Genomic DNA, 23,919 nt, shown 5'->3' with positions numbered 1-23,919 from the left:
ACAGTTTTCACACGACTTCCCTGCCCCCTCGGGGCTGGTAAAGGCTGCCTGGTGTCTCCTTGCTCAAGTCTCTTTGTGGCATCAAGTTTAATGGCAAAGAGAAAACCTTGAGCAGTTTCTTGACACAAGAACTTCCTGATTTTCTGACTTCCTGTCAGGCAAGGGGCAGACAGGAGAGAAGCCAGCCCCTCTGTGCAGCACAGGTGCGTCTAAAAGAGGGAGGTGACCGCAGGAGCAGGAGCGCCCCGCAGGGGTGAGGCACACCAGGGAGGGTGTCGCAGCCCAAGCACCGCAGTTCTGGCCGCTCACTCTGTCCTGCTGGCCAGCCTGCACGCATGGGCTGCAGAAGATTCCAAAGCTTCCGTGAATACCACCCAACGAGTGAGGGCTGTTTATTCCCCGAGGCGGACACTGCTCCTGCGGGGCCAGTCGGCAAGGAGCATGCGTGAAGACGCTGTCCCACTGCTTTCTGAAATGAATGCTCCCACTTCCATGTTCATGTTCCTGGCCCAGCTGGCAAGAAGAAAGCTCTGGCCCTGTAATCTGAGATAGTTTGTAAACTAGCAAGAAAATTCAGTTAATACAGAGGCAATTTTAGTTGTAAGAGATGGGTGAGGTCAAAGTTACTGGATTAATTATAGCAAATTGGTGACTGCATTCAATTTTCTTTAGCAAACATTGTTCCCAACTCTTAAGAGGACAGGCATGATTTTCTGCAAAAGCACATTTCCACACACACAATTTCCTATAACAAGCATTTAAGGGAATCTGGAGTTAATCTAGATTTAAAGTTACAGGTAGGTAATGACAAATTCTTTGACGATGGAGGCTGGTGATGATCAGACAAGAGAGCATATTAAATTTGACTCGAGGAGTTTCCTGGTGGCAGAGCGGGTTAAGGTTCAAGTGTTGTCACTGATGTGGCTTGGGTCACAGCTATGGCACGGGTTTGATCCCTGGCCTGGGAACTTCCACATGCCATAGGTGTGGCCAAAGAACATTTTGTTTTCTTTCTTTTCTTTTCTTTTTTTTAAAATCTTTTTCCAGGGCTGCACCTGTGGCATATGGAGGTTCCCAGGCTAGGAGTCTGATCGGAGCTGTAGCTGCCAGCCTACATCACAGCCATGGCAATGCCGGATCCTTAACCCACTGAGCGAGGCCAGGGATCGAACATGCAACCTCAAGGTTCCTAGTTTGATACGTTAACCACTACGATGGGAACTCCACCAACAACAACAAAAAAATTTTGACCTTAAAGGAAACCTAGTCCCGCTTGGCAGGGAGCATATTTTGTTCTTCTGCAAAGCATGTTGCTACAACATAAATGAAACTACAGGCAAGAAATGGTCAGGAGAATGTTTTCCATATAATGCAAAACTTCACGTTTTTGTCAGTGATTTCTCTTAGCATGGAAACTAGCAAAAGAAAAGTAAACGAAACTCCAATTAAGCAGAAAAAAAGGGAACAATAAAGATAACAGAAATCCATGACCCAAGTAGCAGATAAACAATAAACGCCACCAAAAGTTGTTTCTTTTTTTTTATTTCATTTTTATTTTTTATCTTGTTTTGTCTTTTTTTGCCATTTCTAGGGCTGCTTCTCATGGCATATGGAGGTTCCCAGGCTAGGGGTCGAATCGGAGCTGTAGCCGCCAGCCTACACCACAGCCACAGTAACGCCGGATCCTTAACCCACTGAGCGAGGCCAGGGATCGAACCCGCAACCTCATGGTTCCTTGTCGGATTTGTTAACCACTGTGCCACAACGGGAACTCCTAAAAGTTATTTCTTGGAGAAGATCAACCAAATGGATAAATATCTATCAAGACGGATTGGGAAATAAAGAGATAAAGCCCAAATTACCAGGGTCAGGAATGAGAGAGAAATAGCCCCCACAATAAGGATGAGAATAATTCACACCAAAAGAATCCCACAATTTAGATCAAATGAGTACATTTCTTTTTTTTTTTTTTGTCTTTTTTGCTATTTCTTTGGGCCACTTCCGCGGCATATGGAGGTTCCCAGGCTAGGGGTCTAATCGGAGCTGTAGCCACCGGCCTACACCAGAGCCACAGCAACGCAGGATCTGAGCCGCATCTGTGACCTACACCACAGCTCACGGCAACGCCGGATCGTTAACCCACTGAGCAAGGGCAGGGACCGAACCCACAACCTCATGGTTCCTAGTCGGATTCGTTAACCACTGCGCCACGACGGGAACTCCAGAGTACATTTCTTGACGAACGTTCAACATTTACTTGAGAAGGGCAAATATACCGAATAGCCCTGCATCTATGAAAAAAATCGAATGTGTAGTTAAAAATCTTCACCTAGGAGTTCCTGTTGTGGCTCAGCGGGTTAAGGACCTGATGTGGTTCCTCTGAGGACTTGGGTTTATCTTTTCAAATTCGTGGGTTTTTTCTTTTCTTTTTTTTTTTTTTTCAGGTATGTACCCAGGAGTGGAATTTCTGGATCGTAGGGTAGTTCTGCTTGCAGCTTTCTGAGAAACCCCCGTGCCGTTTTCCACAGTGGCCGCCCCTATTTACATTCCCAGCACATATGCAAGGGTTCCCCCTTTCTCCACATCCTCACCAACATTCGTGTTTGTAGCCTGTTTGGTGATGGCCATGCTGACCCGGGTGAGGGGTTGTCTCACTGTGGTTTTAATTTGCGTTTCTCCGACGACGAAGGCTGTTGAACGCCTTTTCATGTGCCCAGTGGCCGTCCGTGTAGTTTCTTTGGAAAAATGTCGATTCGGGTCTTGGGCTCCTTTTTTGGATTGAGTTGTGTTTTTATTACTTGAGTCGTGAGAGCAGTGAACTCCTTGTCAGTCGTATTCTTGGCAGATATTTGCTCCCATTTAGGAGCCTGTCTTTTCATTCTGTCAATGATAATATTTTTCTGCTGCGCAAAAGCTTTTAAGCTGAATTGGGTCTCACTTGTTTATTTTTGTTTTCATTTCCTTTGTCTTAGGAGACAGATCCAAAAAAAAATATTGCTGTGATTTATGTCAAAGAGTGTTCTACCTGTGTTCTCTTCTAGAAGTTTGATGGTTTCAGGTCTTACATTTAGGCCTTTAATCCACAATAAAAATCTGTGCAAACTCAGGAGAGAAGTGGGGGGGGGTGCTAAATAATGGCCCCCAAAGATACCTAGCTCTTAGTCCCTGGAAGCAGTGGACATTACCTTTTATGGCAAAAGGGATCCTGTGGATATGATTAAGTTAAGATCTTAAAATGGGGAGTTCATCCTGGATAGTCTAGGTGGGCCCTGAATATCCTCACAAATGTGGTTTTTGGGGTTTTTTTTTGGTTGTCGTTTGTTTGTTTGTTTTGCTTTTTAGGGCCATGCTAGTGGCATATGGAAGTTCCCAGGCTAAGGGTTGAATTGGAGCTACAGCTGCCGGCCTGCACCACAGCCACAGCAATGCCAGATCCTTAACTCACTAAGCGAGGCCAGGGATTGAACCTGCAACCTCATGGATCCTGGTCAGGTTTGTTAACCTCTGAGCCACGAAGGGAACTCCCCAGAAGTCCCTGTAAGAGGGCGCGAGGGAGCGGAGCAGCTGCAGAAGAAGGCAAAAGGTGAAGGTGACCACTGGAGCAGGTGCTTCTCTCCTCGCTTCGAAGATGGGGGGAGGGGCTGGGGGTCATTCCAGAAGCAGTGAGCTCTTGTAGCTGGGAAAGACAAGGAGGTAGATTCTGCCGCGGGAGTCTTGGATGGAGCCTGGCCTTACCCAGTCCGACTCTGACCTCCAGAACTGTAGGAGACTCTGTATGCGTTGTTTTAACTCACCGTGTGTGGTGATTTGTTATAGCTGCCATAGGCCACCGTACTGGAAGAGGACTCGATACGAAAGCACAGCATCTCTCCACGGCTGCAGGAGACATCCTCGCCGTGTTAGTTTGCTAGAGTGGCTGAGCTAAGTACCACCGATAGGGCGGCGTACGCAGGAAAATCTGTCTCATAACCCTGGAGGCTGGAAGGCTGGCATCAAGGCTGGCAGGGCTGCGCCGCAGAAGCTGTGCCAGGGCTGTCTGCTGGCTGCTGGTGGCTCACTGGTACTCTCCAGTGCTCCACGGCTGGAGAGGCATCACCTTCATCTTCACAGGCAGGTGCTGCCTGGATTGTACACCAGGCCCCAGTGTGACCCTGGACGCTGGAGCACTGCGAACTTTCCTGGCAGGCAGCGCTTCCCTGCATTGCCTCCCCAGGTCCTGGGCCCTCCGGCTTCCATGGGGGTGGGAGGGAAGCCCCGGGAGGACGAGGTCACGGTGTTAATTTCTCCCCCTCCTCGCACAATGGAGCTGCCCACTGGCTACAGCCCTGCTCCTGCTGCAGCTGTGTCCCCCTGGGTTCTGGTGACAGCTCCTCCCCTGCCCCCTTGTCTAGGGATGAAGGCTCTCCATCGATCCTTCCTCTGGGAGCGTCACCGCCTCCTCTTGACTTCCCTGGATGAACGGACGCCTCCTTAAACCCCTCGACCAGCCCCTAGAGTGTCCGTTTATTTCCTTGCGGGGCCTTGACGGATGTTGTTGATCTCGAGCCAGCCACACAGTAGGAATATACTCTATCTGGAGAAATGTGTTTCGTGCATCTATAGTTTATAAATCCCAGTAGTGTCACCTAGATGCCCCAAGCTGCATGCACAATCAGTACTGTTTCTTCAGTACTCAGTCCACGCTGGGTTCGAGCGCCACTTTGTAGACCCCTTGTAATTATTTCCCAGGCTCCCAGGAAGGGTCCAGAGCTCTGAGCTTGGGAACCCCTGTCGTAGATCATTGGAAATCAGGCATCAGTCACCATTGCCTTGAAAATTTCTTGTGACTTAAATGTCATGGTCCCCAACCTGGCTGTCACAGAATCGCCCGAGCTCTTTAGAATGCTGATTCCCAGGCTCCACCCCATCCGTTCTGAGTTTTGCCCTGGGGGTGCCTCTGATGATCAGCCTTTGATCAAGGGTTTGCAGTCAAGGGTCTAAGTAAAGGCAGGTTCCCTTCGGGGACCAGGGAGTTTGAGTCACGAAAGGTTGGCTTCTGGAAGTAAAAGTCAACAATGAGGGAGTTCCCCCTGTGGCTCAGCGGAAATGAACCTGACTAGTATCCATGAGGATGCAGGTTTGATCCCTGGCCTTGATTAATGTGTTATGGATCTGGTGCTGCCATGAGCTATGTTGTAGGCTGGCAGCTGCAGCTCCAATTTGACCCCTAGCCTGGGAACCTCCATATGCTGCAGGTGTGGCCCTAAAAAGACCAAAAAAAAAAAAAAAAAAAAAAAAAGAAAGAAAAGAAAAAAAAATTTGTCTTTGAAATGTCTTTAAAATGTTTGAAATGATTCTAGGAGTCTCCTCTTGCTCCTTCCCCTTCTTTGCCTCTCCCTCCTCCTTATTTTACTTTTGGAAGAGCATTTCTTCGCAGCAGGGGCCAGCTGAGCGCTGGTCCCGTGTGGGGAGATGGAGTCGGGAGGAGGGACCCCACGGTGCGGTGGCTGTGTCCAGGGGGCTGGAGGGCAGCTGTCCTGCGCAAGGCTGTTCACGGGCTGCTCAGTCCTCAAAGGATTTGAATGAGATTCTCAGAGTGTAAATCTAGCCTTTAAATTGGTTATTTTCATGTAGTTCATATATTCTGTTAGTACTGTGTTGCTGTTTTTAAAATGTTTAAATTATAGTTGATTTACAGTGTTCTGTGAATTTCTGCTGTACAGCAAAGTGGCCCACTCATACCTATATATACATTCTTTTTCTCATTTTATCTTCCATCATGTTCCATCGCAAGTGATTGGATTTAGTTCCCTGTGCTATACCACTCCAAAGGCAATCGTTTGCATCTATTAACCCCAAACCCCCAGCCACTCCCCTCCCCTTCCCCCTTGGCAACCGCACAAGTCTGTTCTCCAGCTGTGAGTCTGTTTTCTGTTTTATGATCGGTTCATTTGTGCCATATAGTAGATTCCACATCGAAGTGACATCATATGTCATTTGTCTTTCTCTTCTGACTTAGTATGAGAATCTCTAGTTCCATCCATGTTGCTGCAAATGGCATCATTTTGTTCTTTTTTATGGCTGAGTAGTTTTTGTTTTTTTTTTAAGATCTCTTTTCAGTGATGGTTCACTTGATACCAATCAGCCTAAAGCAGAGGTTCTCAACCAGGGAGACTCCTGCCTCTGGAGAGCATCTGGCTATGTTGTGGGGGTGTTTTGGGTTGTCGTGACTGGGTGGGGGGTGTTGTCTGGTGGGACGAGGCCAGGGAGGTGCCCACACCCGACAATACACAGGCAGCCCCACGACTGAGAGCTGACGGCTCATGTGCCAACAGCGCGGCTGGAGGAGGCTGGCCTGAGGGCGGCGGAGGAGGGATTGCCCTCGTCCTGCTGACCCCGAGAAGTCAAAATGCAGGAACTCTGGGGAAAGACAAAGTCTCGGGTGACCCCCACGTGTGCAGCCAGCCACCCACCCCTGGGTCCCCCGTCTGCTCTGAAGGGTTGTGCTGGCTTTCATGGGAGCCCTTTCTTCAGTCCTCCCGAGATGCTGCCAATCCCTTCTTTCTTGGGTGACAGGCAGAACCAGGGGGACCTGGCATGGTGAGTCCCTGGGGAGCAGTTGGGACAGTTCATCTTGACTTTGACCTAACTCCCACCTGCTAGGAGAGTGTTCTCAGGGTTCTCCTTGTAGACGATAAGGTGGATGGAGTGGGGGTTGCTGGAGAACTTCCTGGAGGAAGCCTCGTTAGTGGGGGTTGAGCTCCTGTGTATTGTGTGTACTTTGCAGGGGGCTGTGTAAGGGCTGTGGACGGGGCTTCTGTTCCCAGGCTGTTGGGGGGGGGTGTCCTGCATCCCTAGATCCTGAGAGGCCTTCAGGACCAGTCTTGGCCGCAGAGCTGCCACCTTCAGTGTCCAGTGTGGTGGGAACACGGAGGCTGGTCAGCAGGCTCGAGCCATCTCTGCAGCATCCCGCGTGCCTCGGGGCCCCGGTATGCCCCACTCAGGGGCCATGGCAGCCTCAGCTCCGGGAAGCCGGCTGTGATGGGAAACCGAATACTCTGGAGGCTGGACATCTAGGGTTCAAGGGCTTCTGGAAGGGGCTGGAAGGCAGGACTTAATGCTCAGGAATGGAAACATCCAGGCCGTTAGACACAAAGGCATCCAGGACTGCTGAGGGGGTGCCTTTGGTGACAGCTTCTTGAGCAATTATTCACAGCGGGCTCTGTGTTTTCCTGGCTGTGCTACTCCTGACAAGATGAAACGCATTCCTGATGCCCAGAAGTGCCCAATAAAGATTTCATTGTCTCGTTCCCCTGGGGGAAGTAAGACATGAACTTGATATTTCTCTCTTCCACCTTCATCAATAAACAATTTTTCTGGTTGGGTTATTCCTGTTGATTCTTAATGAAGTGGCGTTTTCTGAGGTGCCTGCATTCAGCTCTAAACTTCAGAAGGAGTCAGGGATGCAGGCAGAGCGGATGCATGGACTGTCCCGATGTATAGTGATGGCCGCGTGCCTTCATAACGCGCGGGGGGGGGGGTAATAAATACGCAGTTATCAGGGATTTAATACACCAGAAAAGGACACATCACACATTAGAACCTAATGACTGGCTGGGACTGGAAATAGATCACCTGCTAAACCAGATTCACCAGCCTGACTCCATCCCTCGGCCCTTGAACCGGAGAGAATACATGCTGGGTCTGACGCCTCGCTGCCTCGCTAATACACTGAGCGGGCGACCATCCCTGGCCTGAAATATGTTGTCACCTCGTGACAGATAGCTTTGTGACCCGGTGCACTGTCTGAAAATGAAATCCACAGTACCGTCTGGTTTCCTCAGCCAGGGCTGCCTGAGCAGCAGGCTGCCGTGGAGGGGGTGGAGGGGGACGCAGCTTGGCCTCTGAGCCACTCTGATGGCCCCGCACGAGCCGCTCAGCTCTCCTCCAGGGGGTGGCAGAGGCTGTGGTTCAGGGCTGGCTCCCGTGCTGGCCGCAGGGCGCAGGGCCCAAGGTGGCTGCAGAGGGGCGAGAGCCTGACCGTGTGTGTGTGTGTGTGTGTGTGTGTGTCTGTGTGTGTCTGTGTGTCTGTGTGTCCAGTGAGGTCACCTTCTTCCTTTAATCTCCAGACACCGTCTTGCGCCGGGTGTGGGGAGGGGTGGAAAACCCTTTTTTTAAAAAAGTTTAAAATTTTCATTTTGTCTTTTTAGGGCTGCACCTGCGGCATAGGGAGGTTCCCAGGCTAGGGGTCCAATTGGAGCTGTAGCCGCATCTGCGACCTACACTACAGCCACACCACGCCGGATTCTTAACCCATGAGCAAGGCCAGGGATCGAACCCGAGTCCTCATGGATGCCAGTCGGGTTCGTTAACCACTGAGCCACGACAGGGACTCCTGGGAGACCCTGTTTATGTGCTTCCTCAGGGCTGCTCTTTAAAGGGCTTCCTTCTCCTCAGACCAGTCTTGCTGTTCACTTTCCCCAGGTTTAACTCCCAGAGGGACGCATGTGTGTCTCTGTGTTTGATGGTGTGTGTGTGTGTGTATGTGTGGTGTGTGAATGTGTGAGTTGGTGTGTGTTTGTGTGTATTCGTGGCGAGTGTGTGTTGTGTGTGTGGGTAGGTGGTGTGAGTGAGTTGGCATGTGCATGTGCGTGTGTAGATGGTGTGTCAGTTGGGGGGAGTGTGTGTGTGTGTGTGTGTGTGTGTGTGTGTGTGAGAGAGAGTGAGACTTGCTTCAGGCTGAGGCTTGTGTAGCCGCCGAGTCTCAGGAGCTGGCGGGGATGCTGACCACGGCGCACGGCCTCTTTCCCTGACGGCTGAGGAAACTGCTCTAAAGAGGGGTGACTGGGCCGAGCCCCGCCTGTGGGTGGAGGACCAGGCTGTCCGGATGCTCAGGCCCATGGAGGGGCTGCAGGTGCAGCGCGCACAGCCTCCAGGGCGCCATGGGCGCGGCTCCCTGGGCAGCAGCTGGGGGCTCGGCGTGGTGGAGCCGGGGTGCGCGGGGCAGGGGGGGGATCTCGGGGGGAGAGTTGACTTTTGTAAGAAACTTCCCCCCATGTGGCTGCGCTAGTTTGGGTTCCCCCTGCAGGGCCGAGAGCCCCTGTGCGCCACACCCACCAGCACCTGGTGGGTAGGGAGCATCACTGTTGCCCAATTGACTTTAAAGAGATCTGGACGATTCTAGCCCCTCCCCTCTTGCCTTCACCTCCTCTGGCCTCCCAGCCCACTGTCCTCCGACCCAGCATGGCCCTGGAGCCTCGGGGACACTGTTAGGTGTCCACTGACCCGGTGGGGTCTCTCCCCCCAGGCTGGTGATGGTGGGAAGTGTCCCTTGCTCCAGGGAGCTCCCCACCCAGAGCCCCTTCCGCCCACGCAGTGATCTGGGGGGTTGCGAGGAAGGGGCTCAGGTTGCTCAATTCACAGAAATGTGGGTTGTCTGACACCCCCTGAATTCTCTAGATATTCCCTTTCTGGAAGTACCAGTCTCTCATTTGGTCTGCGTAAATTTTGCTGCTGAAGATCCAAATTAAATTAAATCCAGAATTCCTGCTCTCTTAGTCTCTCTGCTCCCTCCCCTGTCAAATGTTCCCATTGAACTTGAAGGGTCAATTTCTAAAGTCATTAAAAGAGAGAAAAACGTTGAATAAACACGGCAGCATTTCAGTGGTCATGGGGGCCCTGGGGGGGGGTGCCCCAGAGCAGACCGGCCACGACTTTGCCTGTCCTGGGCTTGGTCTCTCTGAACCACGCTGGGTTTTCAATCCCTTCCCATCTTTCTTCTCTGAAATGACAGGGTCTCTAAAAGATCCCTCTGACTTTCATTCTCAAACTGGGCAGCTTGGGGGCGAGTGGGGGCAGGGCAGCCGCAGCCCCTCATGTATGCTCTCCTGGTAAATGGGGGACTGACAAGGGACCCTTAGGTAATTCAGTTCCTCTTATAAAGGGCTCCATGCACTGCTCTGTGAGCACATGACATAGTGGCCCCAGCCTGCCCGTGACACTCCCAGCCATTCTCGAAATCAAACATCGCAGGGCAGCCTCCTGGGGTAGGGGTGGGAAGAAAGGCTTGTTAAACATTCAGCTGACTGGGCTCTGATTCTACAGCCCCCCACGGGCCCAGGAATATGTTTTTTTTTTTCTTTTTAGGGTCACACCCATGGCATACGGGAGTTCCCAGCCTAGGGGTTGAATCGGAGCTGCAGCTGCCAGCCTACAGCACAGCCACAGCAACGCCAGATCCGAGCTGTATCTGTGACCACTGCCACAGCTCCCAGCAACGCCGGATCCTTAACCCACTGAGCAAGGTCCGGGGTCAAAGCCACGTCCTCATGGATACTAGTTAGGTTCTTAACCTGCTGAGCCACAACGGGAACTGCCAGGAATCTGTATTTTGATCAGGCGCTTGCTATGGACTGAACTGTGGTCCCCCCCAGATTCATATGTTGAAGCCCTAACCACCCACGGTTTGGGGGACAGGGCTGTTCCGGAGGTAATTCAGGAGAAGAGGGCAGAAGGGTGGGGCCCTGATCCAATGGGATCAGTAGCCCTGTAAGGAAAGGCAGGAGAGGTTTGCTCTCTGCAGCCTATGAGGGAGGACTCAGTGAGAAGGCTGCTGCGGGCAAAGCCAGGAAGAGCCCTCACCAGGACCCAAATCGGCCAGCGCCTCCAGCTTGGACCTCCAGTCTCAGAGCTGTGAGAAGGGACATTTCGTGATTATGTGCCTTATTTATGGTGTTCTTTTAGGGCAGCCCGAGTGGACTGGTACAGAGCAGACTGTTACAGAGCAGACTGGTACGGTGCTGCAGGTGCTTCTGGAGCAGAGTCCTTTTAGAGACACCAGAGGTGAACCCTGGTCTGCAGCCTGGTTCTTTCACTGAGTCCTTCCAACTTTGTGCTGAACCAGCCCTGGAGGTGCCCTCATCTCTGGTGATGGAAGGTAAGGAGTCCCCCTGGGGCTCACAAGTGCCCAGGGCTGGGCGGCCGCTTTGTACGCGTCACTCATGTCAGCCCCTCTTCACGTGGGTCCTGTTACCCCTGTTTTACAGAGAAGCGCTTTGAGGTTCAGGGAGGAACATGCAGGCTTGAGGCCACCCAGCTAGAGAATGACAGGACAGGATGGTTTGGCTCCAGGTCAGCCTTCCTCTTTTTATCATGTCTGACAGCCTTGGGTGTCAGCATGGCCACCTGCCCAGGTGTCTTCCCGAGTCTCCGGTGACATTCCTGGCTTTCCCATTGTCTCTGAGTGTGTGTGGTCAGAGCTGAGGGGTGTCTGGGCACACAGCTGGCCTTTTCTGCAGCTCTGAGGGTCGCGTGGTGGTGACATCTCTGAATCTACCGAATCCCTCCCTGCTGTCTCTCTCTTCATTTCCTTCTGGTGTTTGGAGGCTGGAAAGCAGCCTCTGCCCAGGGCCGCGGGCTTGGTGATATTTTATCGAGACGGCTTCTTGGACCTTCCCCTGCTGTTGTTAGATTGTTCCTTTACTTGAAGATGGAAAGCCCATTCCGGGAAGGGACATATATTTTTTTCCAATTGATTTCTTGTCAGGTCTAACAAGATCAATCAAATCATAGGGGCAATAAAACTGATTTAGCACTCATAAAGTCCCCGGCATGTCATACACGCCGAGAATGAATGACAAGGAGGAAAGCTTCTCCACGTGGCTTTGCCCTCCTGGTCCCCGCAGACACCTTCTCTGAGGGGCTCACCTTCTCAGGCTCCCTCCGCATCCAGCAGAGCAGGAACCAGGGAGCCTCAGGGCTGGCAGGTCCCCTGGGGGCTGGGAGCAAGCAGAGCCGCAGGGAGGGGGTGGCTGGAGTGGATTTTCTCCAGGGACCAGCAGGAGGAAGGAGGCAGAAACTGGCCTGTTGGAGCCCTCGGAGAGGGAAAAATGTTGAGGAGCAAACAGATTTAATAGCTGCCATTTCGACCTTGAATTGGGAGGCCCTGTGGCCAAGCCCCCTCCAGGGCCTTGTGAGGAGGGGCGCCTGCCCAGCTGGGATTGCGTCGTGTGACCTGGCCCTTCTGGGCCATGGTGGCTTGGTCAGGGATGGGCAGTGGTTCTACGATAGGCCAGAAGCATCTTCCCTCTGGAATCTGAAAGCGGCACATGGAGATGAGCTAAGGCTGGAGGGAAGAGAGGAAGCCACACCCGCAGGGTAGCCCGTCTCACGGGAGAGAGGCACCGGCCAGAGGGGTCACAGGACCCTTTGCCTGAGGTCCCTGGAGGTGCCCCGGCCCCATTTCTTCAGCTTTTCTTGGATCCCTGAACCCCACGTACATCCTCCTTTCTGGGGAGAGCCTTCCTGGATTTATATTCCAGACAACCAAATACAGCCCGATTCAAACAAATTTCTTTGGGGATGACCGACCCTATCTCATATAGATCTTGCAATTGAGAAACTTCATGTGAAGTGGCCTTGAGAGACCATGCAGGCTGGGGGTTGCTGATTCACAGGGGTGTTTCTCGTGGATTGCATTTACAACTTTTGGAATTTTCTTAGACGCTGGCGTCGGCTCCCCAGCATGCCCTAGGCCCTACCGTGCCCCTCGGGCTCACGCCTTGACTGTGCAGGCAGCGTCGCTCCCTCCCGGCCTTTGAGGATATCCAGCCTGTGACTCCTGATTGAACCCAAGTCGTGAAATTTACAGAGAGGTGACATGACTTTTCCAAGGCCACACAGTTAGGTAGTATCACGACAGGTGCCAAAGTCACATTTTTCTGATTTCCCAGAAGCGTAGCTGTGATGGTTATCCCTCCACCATCGCGTTGAAAGATCATTGGCATATGTGCCATCGTGGAAGTTTAAGGTGTATAAGGCGATGATTTGACCCACGTACTCCTTACAAAGTGATTCTCGAAGCAAGGTTCGTTAAGACATTATGAGCATTGCTTTTGGGTGTCAGCCTGAGGGTCCCCAGGTCGGTGGCAAAACATGATTTCTGGGTGTAGTGCGAGGGTGTTTCTGAGGACGTTGGCATTTGAATCAGTGTCGGAGAACTTGGGGAGCCTGTTGTTTCTGACACAGACCGAGCAGAGGGCATTTAAGGTGTGCTGAAGCTCCTCTTTGCTCTCGTGCTTTTGGGGAGCTGGCATGGAGTCCTTTCTGGGGTCCCCACCATCACGTACCTGGGCGGGCACCGCCCCAGGGCCGTGCTCATTCGCAGACGTTGACTGAGTCCTGCGGAGCATCTCAGGAAAGGCAAACCCAGCACCTGGCCTGTCCACTTTGCTGGTGTCGTTGGCAGAGACGGGCTGTGCCAGGCCTCCGGTGCCCGAGTGCTGCGTTTAATCTGGACAGTCACCATCTGGGTGCCTGGTCTCGTCTGAATTTCTGCCCATCCCCATAGTGGACATTCTGGGGATGACGAATCGTGTCCTTTTGTTACCTGGCGGTCTCCCCTTGATCAATGGCTGCGGGCCATGCAAGGCAGCAATGGATCACAGCCACCTGTCTCCAGAATGGCATGCAGGGAAGATGTGCTGTCGCCATGTCGGCACGGTGTTTGGGTAAGAGAGAGAGAGAGAGTGTGTGTGCACATGTGTGTATCCAGAGGCACTGGGGTGGGGGTGGGGCGAACCCACACCCAGGACCAGAATTACACAATTATAAATGTGGAAGGGGGAGCTATGCTCTCTACACTGACAGATGGAACGCTGGGCAAATGATTTTGATGGATAAACCACCTAGGTGAGTTTGAAGACCAACAGCAGTGAACTGTATGTTGCAACAGTTCCCAAGTGAGGGCCTCTAGCAAAGAGCTATTCTACTGTCTGTAGCATCCACACAGCAGTAACTCCGAGACCTGGAGCCCCAGGCTCAGGGCGCCTGATCTCAGGCGGCCCCTTGAGGGTGAGACTGCTTCCACCTGGAAACCTCAGCCTGGCGGGGTTTCCAGCCTGGGGTGGGTAAGGCCCACTTTCCACTCATGCCTCAATCAGAAGATCTAGGACCTTTTCACCTGCGTGCAGCCCTGAGCAGGGGCAGGAGAACTCAGGGAGATGGTGGTACCCACCTGGGCACACCTGGCCTTAGCAGACCTGAAGATAAGATGAAGCCCTTGGGGGAAGAGAACCTCTGCAGAGTGAGGGGCTCCCACACGGACCGTGTGTATCTCCAGGGCCGAGGGAGCTTTTCGGACTACAGAGAGGCCACACCGAGGGCGGATCTAACTCCGCAGATGGTTAAAGGCGAGGCTGAAGTCCAGGGGCGGGTTTTGCAGAGTAGGGGGCTGGGATTCCCACGCCGAGATGGGAGTTTAGGGCAGGAGCAAAACCGCAGAGCCGCTGTCCTGGCCACGCGCCGCAGGGCTTTGCGCCAACGGGGGCTGCGCGGGGTGGGAGAGGGGAGGGCATGCAAGTTTCGGGGCTCATCCCCTCCGTGCATGTGTGTCTGCAGGTGGCACGGATGTGCTGCCGGGCGCAGATGCTGGTACACTTGTGGCTCTGTGGGGCTTGCTCTGGGTGGGGGGTGGGGGTGGGGGTGGGAGCGAGGATGGGGAGGGGCCTGTGGGAGGCTCCACCCCCCGTGCCCCACCCCGTGAGAGAGGAGAAGCCACCACGCAGCCTGGTCCAGTCTAGCTGGGGGAAGAGAAGAAAAGGATGGATTCTAGTTTTTTCCTGAGAGCAGGTTCTGCTCGAGGAAGGTGGGCAGGGGAGACCACGAGGTCCCTGAGCACCCCCGGAGAAGCAAGGTGGGTGCCGGGGACCGAATGCGGCCCCCACATCCATACGTTGAAACGGAACCCCCAATATGATGGCATTTGGAGGTGGGGCCTTTGGGAAGTGATTAGGCCTTGAGGATGGAGCCTCCGCAAATGGGATTAGCAGCTTAATCAAAGAGACCCCAAGAGCTCCCTCCGATCGCGTGAAGAAACAGTGAGACGGTGTCTGTCTCTGAACCAAGAACCAAGTTCTCATCAGATGCCAGGTCTGCTGGTGCCTTGATTTTGAACTTCCAGCCCCCAGACTCTGGGAAGCCCGTTTCCGTTGAAGAAGCCCCAGACCACTCAGACGGGGGTGGGGGGCGGGGTGTGGGGAGCCGGACCAGGGGCTGGAGCCGCGGGCGGCGAGTGGCCTCGGGACCTGGGCCGGCCCCTGGCCGCTCAGCTCACACTGTGTGGACGCCTCATAAACGTTTCCTGTTTGCTTGAGCAGTTTCACTGCTTTCGCGCTCCTGGGAACCAGGCCTGTGAAGTGCAATGAAACGAGGGGCGCAGGCAGAGCTTCTGACAGTAAAAGCACTAGGGAGATTAATTCGGAAAAAGGGCTGGCGGTTTGGGAGGCAGAGTGCCGGCCAAGTGGGTACGAGCGGGCTGGTAGAGGAAGAATCACCATAAAATACAGGAGTGGATGGAATTTCAGCAGAACAGGAGGCTTTCTGAGGAGTAATTGCCCTGAGCTGAAAATTCAGAGACAGGCGGGTGGTGGGGGGGAACCCGGGGGTGGGGGGACCCGACCCACCCCACCCCACCCCAGGAAACCTGCAAGGGAGCAGTTTAACCTGGAGAGACCAGTGGTGTCAGAAGGGGAGCTTTTTCCTCCGTGGGCCATGTGGGCTGAAGATCACCAGCCAGATGGTGATCAGTGGATTCAAGGTCATGTCTCTTTGGACATTTCTTGCATCTCCTCTCACCTGATGGCATTCTCCCCTGCAGCCTCCATACTTGGTGGTTTTCACACGCTCATCCTAAATCCAGAAAACTGTGGGTCAGGGGGCTGGGGTCTGTCCCTTTAGCGGGAACACTCTCCCCCTGCTTTCTCCTGGGGCCAGGATTCTCAGCATGTGTGTCCGGCCAGCATTGTCCACGCGCTGGTCTGAGTCACCCACCAACTGCCCAGGCGTGAGAACCAAGGGCGTGTGGGGGTGGGGGGAGGGGGTGGCCAAGGAGCCCAGAGACCGGTCATAGGCAGGACCCCGGCCGGGGACCACTGAGTCGTGGGAAGGGATGATGGGATGGGCATGTGGGGCCCGCCGGTCCCCCGGGATGACATTCATGGGCGAGGAGGACGTCCCGGCCCCTGATGTCTTTGCATTTACAGCACGGGGAGGGTCAGTGGAGTCCGAGTCAAGGTTTGCGTTTATTTTTGATGGATTTCCTAGGCTTAGGTTTTCCGGTAAAATGATTTTACTCGTTCATCCTCATTGAGTAGATTTTGTCATTTCCTCCCTATTTGAATGACTTTCATTGTGTTCATGTCTCCTAAAAATATCTTTTAATGGAGTTCCCGTCGTGGCACAGTGGTTAACGAATCCGACTAGGAACCATGAGGTTGCGGGTTCGGTCCCTGGCCTTGCTCAGTGGGTTAAGGATTTGGCGTTACTGTGAGCTGTGGTGTGGGCTGCAGGCACGGCTCAGATCCCGCATTGCTGTGGCTTTGGCATAGGCCAGTGGCTACAGCTCTGATTCGACCCCTAGCCTGGGAACCTCCATATGCCGCGGGAGCAGCCCTAGAAAAGGAAAAAAAAAAAAAAGACAAAAAAAGGACAAATATATATATATCTTTTAAAAATCGAAAAAAAACGTTTGGCCACACCTGCAGCCTGTGGAAGTTCCTGGGCCAGGGATTGAACAATACCCGATCCTCAACCTGCTGTGCCACAAGCGAACCCCCATGTCCTTTGTTAAAAGGCACCTCCAGCATCTTTTGGGTGTGGGCTCGGCTGTGGTCCAGCCCGATGTTTGTTCATCCTTGCCCCCGAGGTGCCCCGTTCCGCTCCCTCCACCTGAGAGGCCCTCCTCCTCCTCCTCTTGTATCAAAGACCACTTTTCCTCAGCGTCTTCTTCCTGTGTATGGTGGACGCGGGGACGGGCTCTGCCTCTGGAAACTCCGACACTCACTCTCCAGCCTTCTCCTTTGACCCACAGACACAGGTGCCTCTTCTAGGTGAGACGTAGCCATGGATATCGTTGAGGTGTGGGGTTCAGACCAACTGGGGTGCGACCAGAAGGCATCGATCCAGTCTGAGTGGTGGCATTCCGTTTCGTAACTGAGGTAAATTTGATTTACAGTATATATATCTACACTATATATTTCACTTTTTTTTTTAAAGGGCGCTGCGGCTTATGGAAGTTCCCAGGCCAGGGGTCAAATGGGAGCTGTAGCTGCCGGCCTGTGTCATCGCCACAGCAACTCGGGATCTGGGCCACGTCTGTGCCCTACAGCACAGCTCACGGCAATGCCGGATCCTTAACCCACTGAGCGAGGCCAGGGATCAAACCCACGTCCTCGTGGATACTAGTTGGGTTCGTAACCTACTGAACCATAAGGGGAACTCCCTGATTTACAGTATTAGCTTCATGGAGTTCCTGTTGTGGTGCAGCAGAAACGAATCCAGCTAGTATCCATGGGGATTCGGGTTCGATCCCTGGCCTCTCTCAGTGGATTAAGGATCCGGCATTGCCGTGAGCTGTGGTGTAGGTCGCAGATGTGACTCAGATCCTGCGTTGCTGTGGCTGTGACGTAGGCCAGCAGCTGTAGCTCCCATTTGACCCTTAGCCTGGGAACTTCCATATGCAGCGAGTGTGGCCTTAAAAAGCAAAATAAATAAATAAATAAATAACCACCCCAAGGCAACAATAAAAAACCAATATTAATTTCAAGTGTACAACATAGTGATTCAAAATTTTTAGGGCTGATACTCCATTTACAGTTATTATAAAGTATTGGCTATATTCCAGGTGCTGTGTGATACCTTGTAGATTATTTATTTTACGCATAGATATTTGTGCCCCTGTTGCCCCTCCCCCTTCCCTCTTCCCACAGTGACCCCTGGCTTGTTCTCTGTATCTGTGAGTCTGCTTCCTTTTTGTTATAGTCACTGGTTTGTGTTATATTTTGAGATTCCACATATAAATGATACCATCCGGTGTTTGTCTTTCTCTGGCCTGACTTTTATTTCACTGAGCATAACACCCTTCAGGTCCATCCATGTTGCTGTAAATGGCAACATTTCTTTCCTTTTTATGAGTAATATTCCCTTACAGCCTTCATTTAAACCATGGTATCACCTTTGGTTTACACAAAACACTAGTGAGATTAGCAGAATATCATCTATGCATCATGCAAACTCCAAGGCTCTGTTTTAACGAATGAATGGATTGGTAACAATGATTTGTATTTGACTTTGGCTTATTGTATATTAACTGCTTCTTCTAATATTAAAAAATAGTCCGTTCTATTAAATTAGATACATGTATTAATTATCACAGATAACATACAGTAAATATGTCAGTTATTATAATTAAGGTATTAAATATGCATCCTGCCATTTTGTTTATACTCGCTCTCAGCAAATTTCTTTTTTTAGTACTATCACACTTAAAACTTTCAGAAAACTCAAAGCTAAGTTTTGTATTTAATTTAATTTTATTTAAATTAGAAAAAACTTTTTTTTTTCTGCTTTTTAGGGCTACTCGTGTGGCCTGTGGAAGTTCCCAGGCTAGGGGTCAAATCGGAGCTGCTGCCGCTGGCCTACACCACAGCCACAGCAATGCAGGATCTAAGCCGTGTCTCAGACCTACACCACAACTCATGGCACCTCCAGGTCCTTAACGAAGTGAGGCAGGGATCGAACCTGCACCCTCATGGATATCAGTCAGGTTTGTTACCCCTGAGCCACAACAGGAACTCCTGATTTTAAAGTTAAGGTTAGTGTTTTAGGAGCCAGTTAAGGGCAATGGTCACATATCTCAAATGAGTCAGGTCTGAGAAACGAGAGCTTGTTGTCCCAGTTCAGGCTCTGGAAAAGGAGCCTGGACTGGGGAGTTGGGGAGCTGGGGTGTTTGACATCTGGTTCTCTCCTGCTCTCCCCACGCTGAGCCGATCCCTTCTTTCTGCACTGAGCAGGTCTGAAGGCCACCAGATGCCTTCTGGGTCCATAAGTGGGAACGTGTCTGAGGGGACCCTCCAGGAAGCAGGATCCCACACCACGTGGGGCCCCAGGATTGCAAAGACCCAGCCAAAGGCTGCTCTCACGGCTTCTTCCCCACAAGGGTGTCTCCTCATTTGGGGTGTCCTAACTGTGGCCCAGCAAGGAACACCCAAGTGCCTCGTCCCTTCTCCCAGGTCTGTTCTGACTGCTGGAGAACACATGGAAGTGGCCGGGGCTGGTGTGGGCTTGACCGGCGGGGCGCCCCTGGCAGCCCGCAAGCTCCCATCAGCGTGGGCGCGGAGGCTCCCACCTGCCAAAGAAACACCGCAGCCACTTTGTCTCCAAACTGCCTTCTCAACAGCAGGAGCTGTGGTTGCCTCCGCTCCTCCCAAAGGCCCTTCTGTGGTTGAGGCAAAAGAGAAGCAATTAAACAATAAATACAAATTACCGGCTCTTTGGGAGTTCGTGGCGTATTGATCTGGGTCCTAGAAGCACAAACTATCATATCCTCTTTGACTTATTTCAGCGCTAATTAAAGTTCACCGCAGCAATGTCCCCTTGAGCGAAACGCGCTCTTGGACTCTAGCAGATTCTAGAATCAGTCGCTTTGCCAAAGGAGAGTAAGGACCTCTTGCAGCTGAAGGTCTCTGGTTCCACAAGCCGCTTGCACGCGTGTGTTATAAGCCCTTGTGGGTTATAAGCGATGTGTGTTGTAAGCATTTGTGCATCGTGTGACACTGTCGACATTGCTCGTTGCTGCTTTCTGCGGATTCCAAAAAAGAGGTGATCTAACCAAATGCACCCAGCGTCCTCAAAGCACAGGGAATTTTCTTGGCCCAGTGTGGCTGGAGGTTGTGTCACTGTTGATAGAAAGCCCCGCTGCCGGATATTTTTTCTGCGAATGGTGTTGCCATCGTATCTAAATGGCAGACGCGATAAAGTCAGCGCCAGTTGGTGCTGGCCATAGGCTGTCTCGTTATTGGCAGGAGAGACCGCTTCGAAGAGCCAGGCTGGGATAACGTCACCCTCTATTTTGTAAGAGCAGTGATGGCGCCTTGATGAATTTTAGCACCATTTGGTTTACACGCAGCTGTTAAAATAAATAATTGCTTTGCTGTGGGCCGAAGTTGAGCAGGCTGAGAAGAGCACCCTGTTAAGCACATGGAGAAGATGGGTGTTTTAGAGGAAAATGTGACATGTTATCAGTTATTTCATGTAGAAGAATTAGCAGAAAAAATGCGTGTTGTGGTGATTGCCTCTTCCCCGGCTCGGACGAGGAGGCCATTGTTCACCTGACAGGCAAAGCGGCGTGATCCCTCCTGTGCTCGGGCTGGGTCGTGTTCTCACACTTAATGCAGTTTCTTAGGCACAACATGACTCCTCTGTGTGTGTGAGCTGATGAGCAAAGACCTCGATTTATGTGGGGTATGCCCATGTTTTCTTTCTTCCCCACAAGATGCCATCTTCTAGGCAAATTTCATTTCTATTTTCTTTTTTTTTTTTTTTGTCTTTTCTAGGGCCGCTCCCATGGCACATGGAGGTTCCCAGACTAGGGGTCTAATTGGAGCTGTAGCCACTGGCCTACGCCAGAGCCGTAGCAACGCGGGATCTGAGCCGCATCTTCGACCTACACCACAGCTCATGGCAACGCCGGATCCCTAATCAGTGAGTGAGGCCAGGGATCGAACCCGCAACCCGTCGGGATTCGTTAACCACTGCGTCATGACGGGAACTCCTAATTTCTGTTTTCCGAATGTGTCTTTAACCTGCAGGCTTCCTATCTGCACAGACGGGGGCAAAGCCCTTGGGGACCTGCTCCATCTGAGTCCTTCTTCTGAGTGATGTGCAGACCACGCCTAAGGGGACCAAGGGGCAGAATTTCAAGATTCAGTTGACTAACTTGCCTTTTTTTAAAAAAAGTTTCTAGGAGTTCCCGTTATGGCTCAGTGAAAACTGCCGAGACCAGCTCAGCAGGATGGGGCTGAAGAACAGGTGTTGTGGAACTTAAGGAAAAGAGTTAACATAAAACAAGACGCAGAGACAGTAAAGGTGGGAACTGGGGGGGGGACTCAAGGTCTCAGGGACCAAGAGCCCCGCCTCCAGAAACCACACCGCTTTTATTGGGCTTTTCAGATGAGATCAAGTGAGGAGGGGCTATGGGTGTGGCGGGTATAGGGTTTGTTAACTATTTTGTAAGTTCTGCCACTTAGCTGGTAAAAGGTTAAGCTTTTATTCTGACCTTTAGGCACATAACAGTCTTTGCTCTTAAGCTTAAGTCATTTACCAGCACTGTGAGTGTTTTTCCAAAGCAGGAAGATGGGATAAAGTAAAGAAGGACAAGGTGGAGATTTCAGAGAAACATGTCTGCGACAGAAAACCCTGCTTTGTGTCCGTGAGGATGCAGGTTCAATCCCTGGCCTTGCTCAGTGGGTTAAGGATCCCGTGTTGCAGTAAGCTACAGCGTAGCTCGAAGATGTGGCTTGGATCCAGTGTGGCTGTGGCTGTGGCTGTGGCTGTGGTGCAGACCAGTGGCTGTGGCTGTGGTGCTGTCCAGCAGCTGCTGCTCTGATGCAACCCCCTAGCCCAGGGACCGTCCATGTGCCGCAGGCGCAGCCTTGAAAGAATCATTTAAGAACATTTTGTTATAGTTATTTACAGTGTTCTGTCAATTTCTGCTGTACAGCAAAGTGACCCAGTTATACATATATGCATATATATACATTCTTTTTCTCATAATATTTTCCATCCTGTTCCAACACTAGTGAACGGATATAGTTCCCTGTGCTATACAGCAGGATCTCATTGCTTATCCGCTCCAAATGCAATAGTTTGCACCTACTAACCCCAATTCCCAGTCCATCCCACTCCCTCCCTCTCTTTTTAAGTTTTTTTTTATTATAGTTGATTTACAATGTTCTTGCTTTTTATTTTTATTTTCATTTTTTGACTGTGGCATGCAGCAGATTGATGGCTTGACGTGGGATCTCAGTTCTCAGACCAGGGAATGAACCTGGGCTGAATCCTAACCACCAAGGAACTCCCATTTAAAAATTTTTTTTTTTTTTTTTGTCTTTTTAGGGCCACACCCATGGCACATGGAGGTTCCCAGGCTAGGGATCTAATCAGAGCTGCAGCTGCCGACCTATACCACAGCCTCAGCAACGCCAGATATGAGCTGCCTCTGTGACCCACAACACAGCTCACAGCAACGCCGGATCCTTAACCCACTGAGCACGGCCGGGGATTGAACCTGCAACCTCACGGATGCAGCCAGGTGGTGCTTGGTCTCTGAGCATCTCCATCCCTCTGACTTGGTCCTAGGACTCTCTACATTTGCCCCCAGGGAGCCCTGGGGCTGGGGGGTGTCCTGGCTCTGTGAGGACCCACCCCCATTCCTGCTGCCGGGAGCCGAGCTGGGATGTCTGATGGTACAACAGGAAGGCCAAGTGTGGGCTGGACGAGCCCTGGAGAGCTTGGCTCTGGGGAGGGGCCTGAGCTGGCGTGTGCGTCCGGGCGGTGTGTGGGTGCCTGCAGGCTGCCGCTGCGCTCCAAGGCCCGATGTTACCATTATCCGCTCATCTGACATCGTCTCCTCTTCCTTTCTGGATGTTTCCTCTGCTCCTCGGCCTCTCGCCATCCGTTCCTTCCTCCATTTCGGGAGGTGGGGAGGGGCAGGGTGGGTCAGTCTGGGTGAGAGACCAGAACCAGCCATGAACGGATGGGGCATGGGGAGGCTTCTGAGTCCAGTGGAACTTGAGGCGGGTTCCTGGGGGATCAGGTGAGGCAAACAGGCAGAACGTTGTAGGTGGAGGGCCAGATGTAGGATAAGCAAAAGCCCAGAGAAATATGCATGGGAAAGTGACGAGAAGAGGGAGAAAACCAGTTGCTTAAATCCGGAGCAGAACCCAAAACATCAGTAGAAGGTGCTGCTGGAAGGACCAGCTCACAGCCTCCTGCTCTTTCCGCGAGGCATTCCCAGTCTGTCCCCAGGGCTCAAGCTGAAACAGTGTCGCAATTGCAGAGAAAAAGCCAACGCGCAAGGAGACCTGGGAAAGAAAACGCCCAGCTCCTGAAGCCTTTCTCTTTAGACGAGCTGTGCTGGCAAAGGCGAGCCCGGCAGGTGGAGTAAGGAAGGCCCTGTGCCCGGTGCTGCCAGAGGAGGCAGGTTTGGATGTCCTCCTCCGCCGCTCAGCCCCTGCCATCCTTCCGGGAGCCGGGCGGCCGCCTGACGTTCTTACGGTTTGGGAAAAGGACAGGGTGCCGAGGTGGCCCAGACAGGGAAACTTTGGACCGCTTTCTTCCTGATTCTTGGCCCCTGGCTTCCCTGGCGTTGTGCATTTACCTAGAAACTTGCATGGGCAAGTTCTTGCGTAATTGTAAATTCTTCCTCTTCCTGTTGGAGATACAAGTCTTTCCAAGGCCTTTTGCTAATTCACAACCCAGGACCAGAGCCATCTTTGAAAGGTCGCCTTCAAGGGAAATGACATCTCTGTCTTTGGTTTCCGTGGGAGGGTGGAGTCCTAACTTCGGTAGGCACCTTGCTCCAAGGGGTGGAACCACCTCCTGCCATGAAGATGCGAGAAGCTAACTTTCCTTTTGGGTGGAGGCAGTCGCAAAGAGGTGGACTAGGCGTCGGGGCTAGGGTTCCTTCACGCCTGTCGGCCCTTCTTCCTCGCCTGTTCCTGCACTGTCGGTGCCCACATTCCTGGCCCTGTGGCTCCCCATCGTGTTCCCCAGCCTGGCCCCATCTTCAGAACTTCCGCATGGGAATCCCAAGAACCACCAATGCCTGGCCTTGCACCTGGGCTCCTCCTTCTGCCCAGTTTTGCCTGGCACCTGCCTGGACTTCGGGAGTCTGGAGACCCCCTCTTCTATTCTTTTTTTTTTTTGTCTTTTTAAGGCCGCACCTCCTGCATATGGAGGTTCCCAGGCTAGGAGTCAGATCGGAGCTACAGCTGCCGGCCTACACCACAGCCACAGCAACGCTGGATCCTTAACCCACTGATCGAGGCCAGGGATCGAACCTGCAACCTCAGGGTTCCTAGTCAGATTCATTCCTGCTGCACC

The 23,919-nt window shown here is 52.3% G+C and overlaps 1 protein-coding gene across 2 annotated transcripts in view; it reads left to right on the top strand.

Annotated features, from left to right (window-relative positions):
• ACTR3B (ARP3 actin related protein 3 homolog B) overlaps nt 1–16,884 on the top strand; it is a 110,826-nt gene extending 93,942 nt beyond the window's left edge. Inside the window, exons 9-10 of one of the 2 annotated variants that reach the window (XM_021079302.1) lie at nt 10,723–10,915; nt 16,847–16,884. In XM_021079302.1, coding sequence (XP_020934961.1) covers nt 10,723–10,915; nt 16,847–16,869 — 216 coding nt within the window. In that variant the 3' untranslated portion in view covers nt 16,870–16,884. Of the gene's footprint in view, nt 1–10,722; nt 11,053–16,846 lie in introns of those variants that run through there. The other variant, XM_021079297.1, reaches the window with a different exon arrangement.

The sequence above is a fragment of the Sus scrofa genome, chromosome 18, assembly GCF_000003025.6.
Source record: "Sus scrofa isolate TJ Tabasco breed Duroc chromosome 18, Sscrofa11.1, whole genome shotgun sequence".
Lineage (NCBI taxonomy): Eukaryota > Metazoa > Chordata > Mammalia > Artiodactyla > Suidae > Sus > Sus scrofa.
The sequence above is the reverse complement of the archived record's forward strand: the minus strand, read 5'-3'. Positions and strand labels throughout refer to the sequence as shown.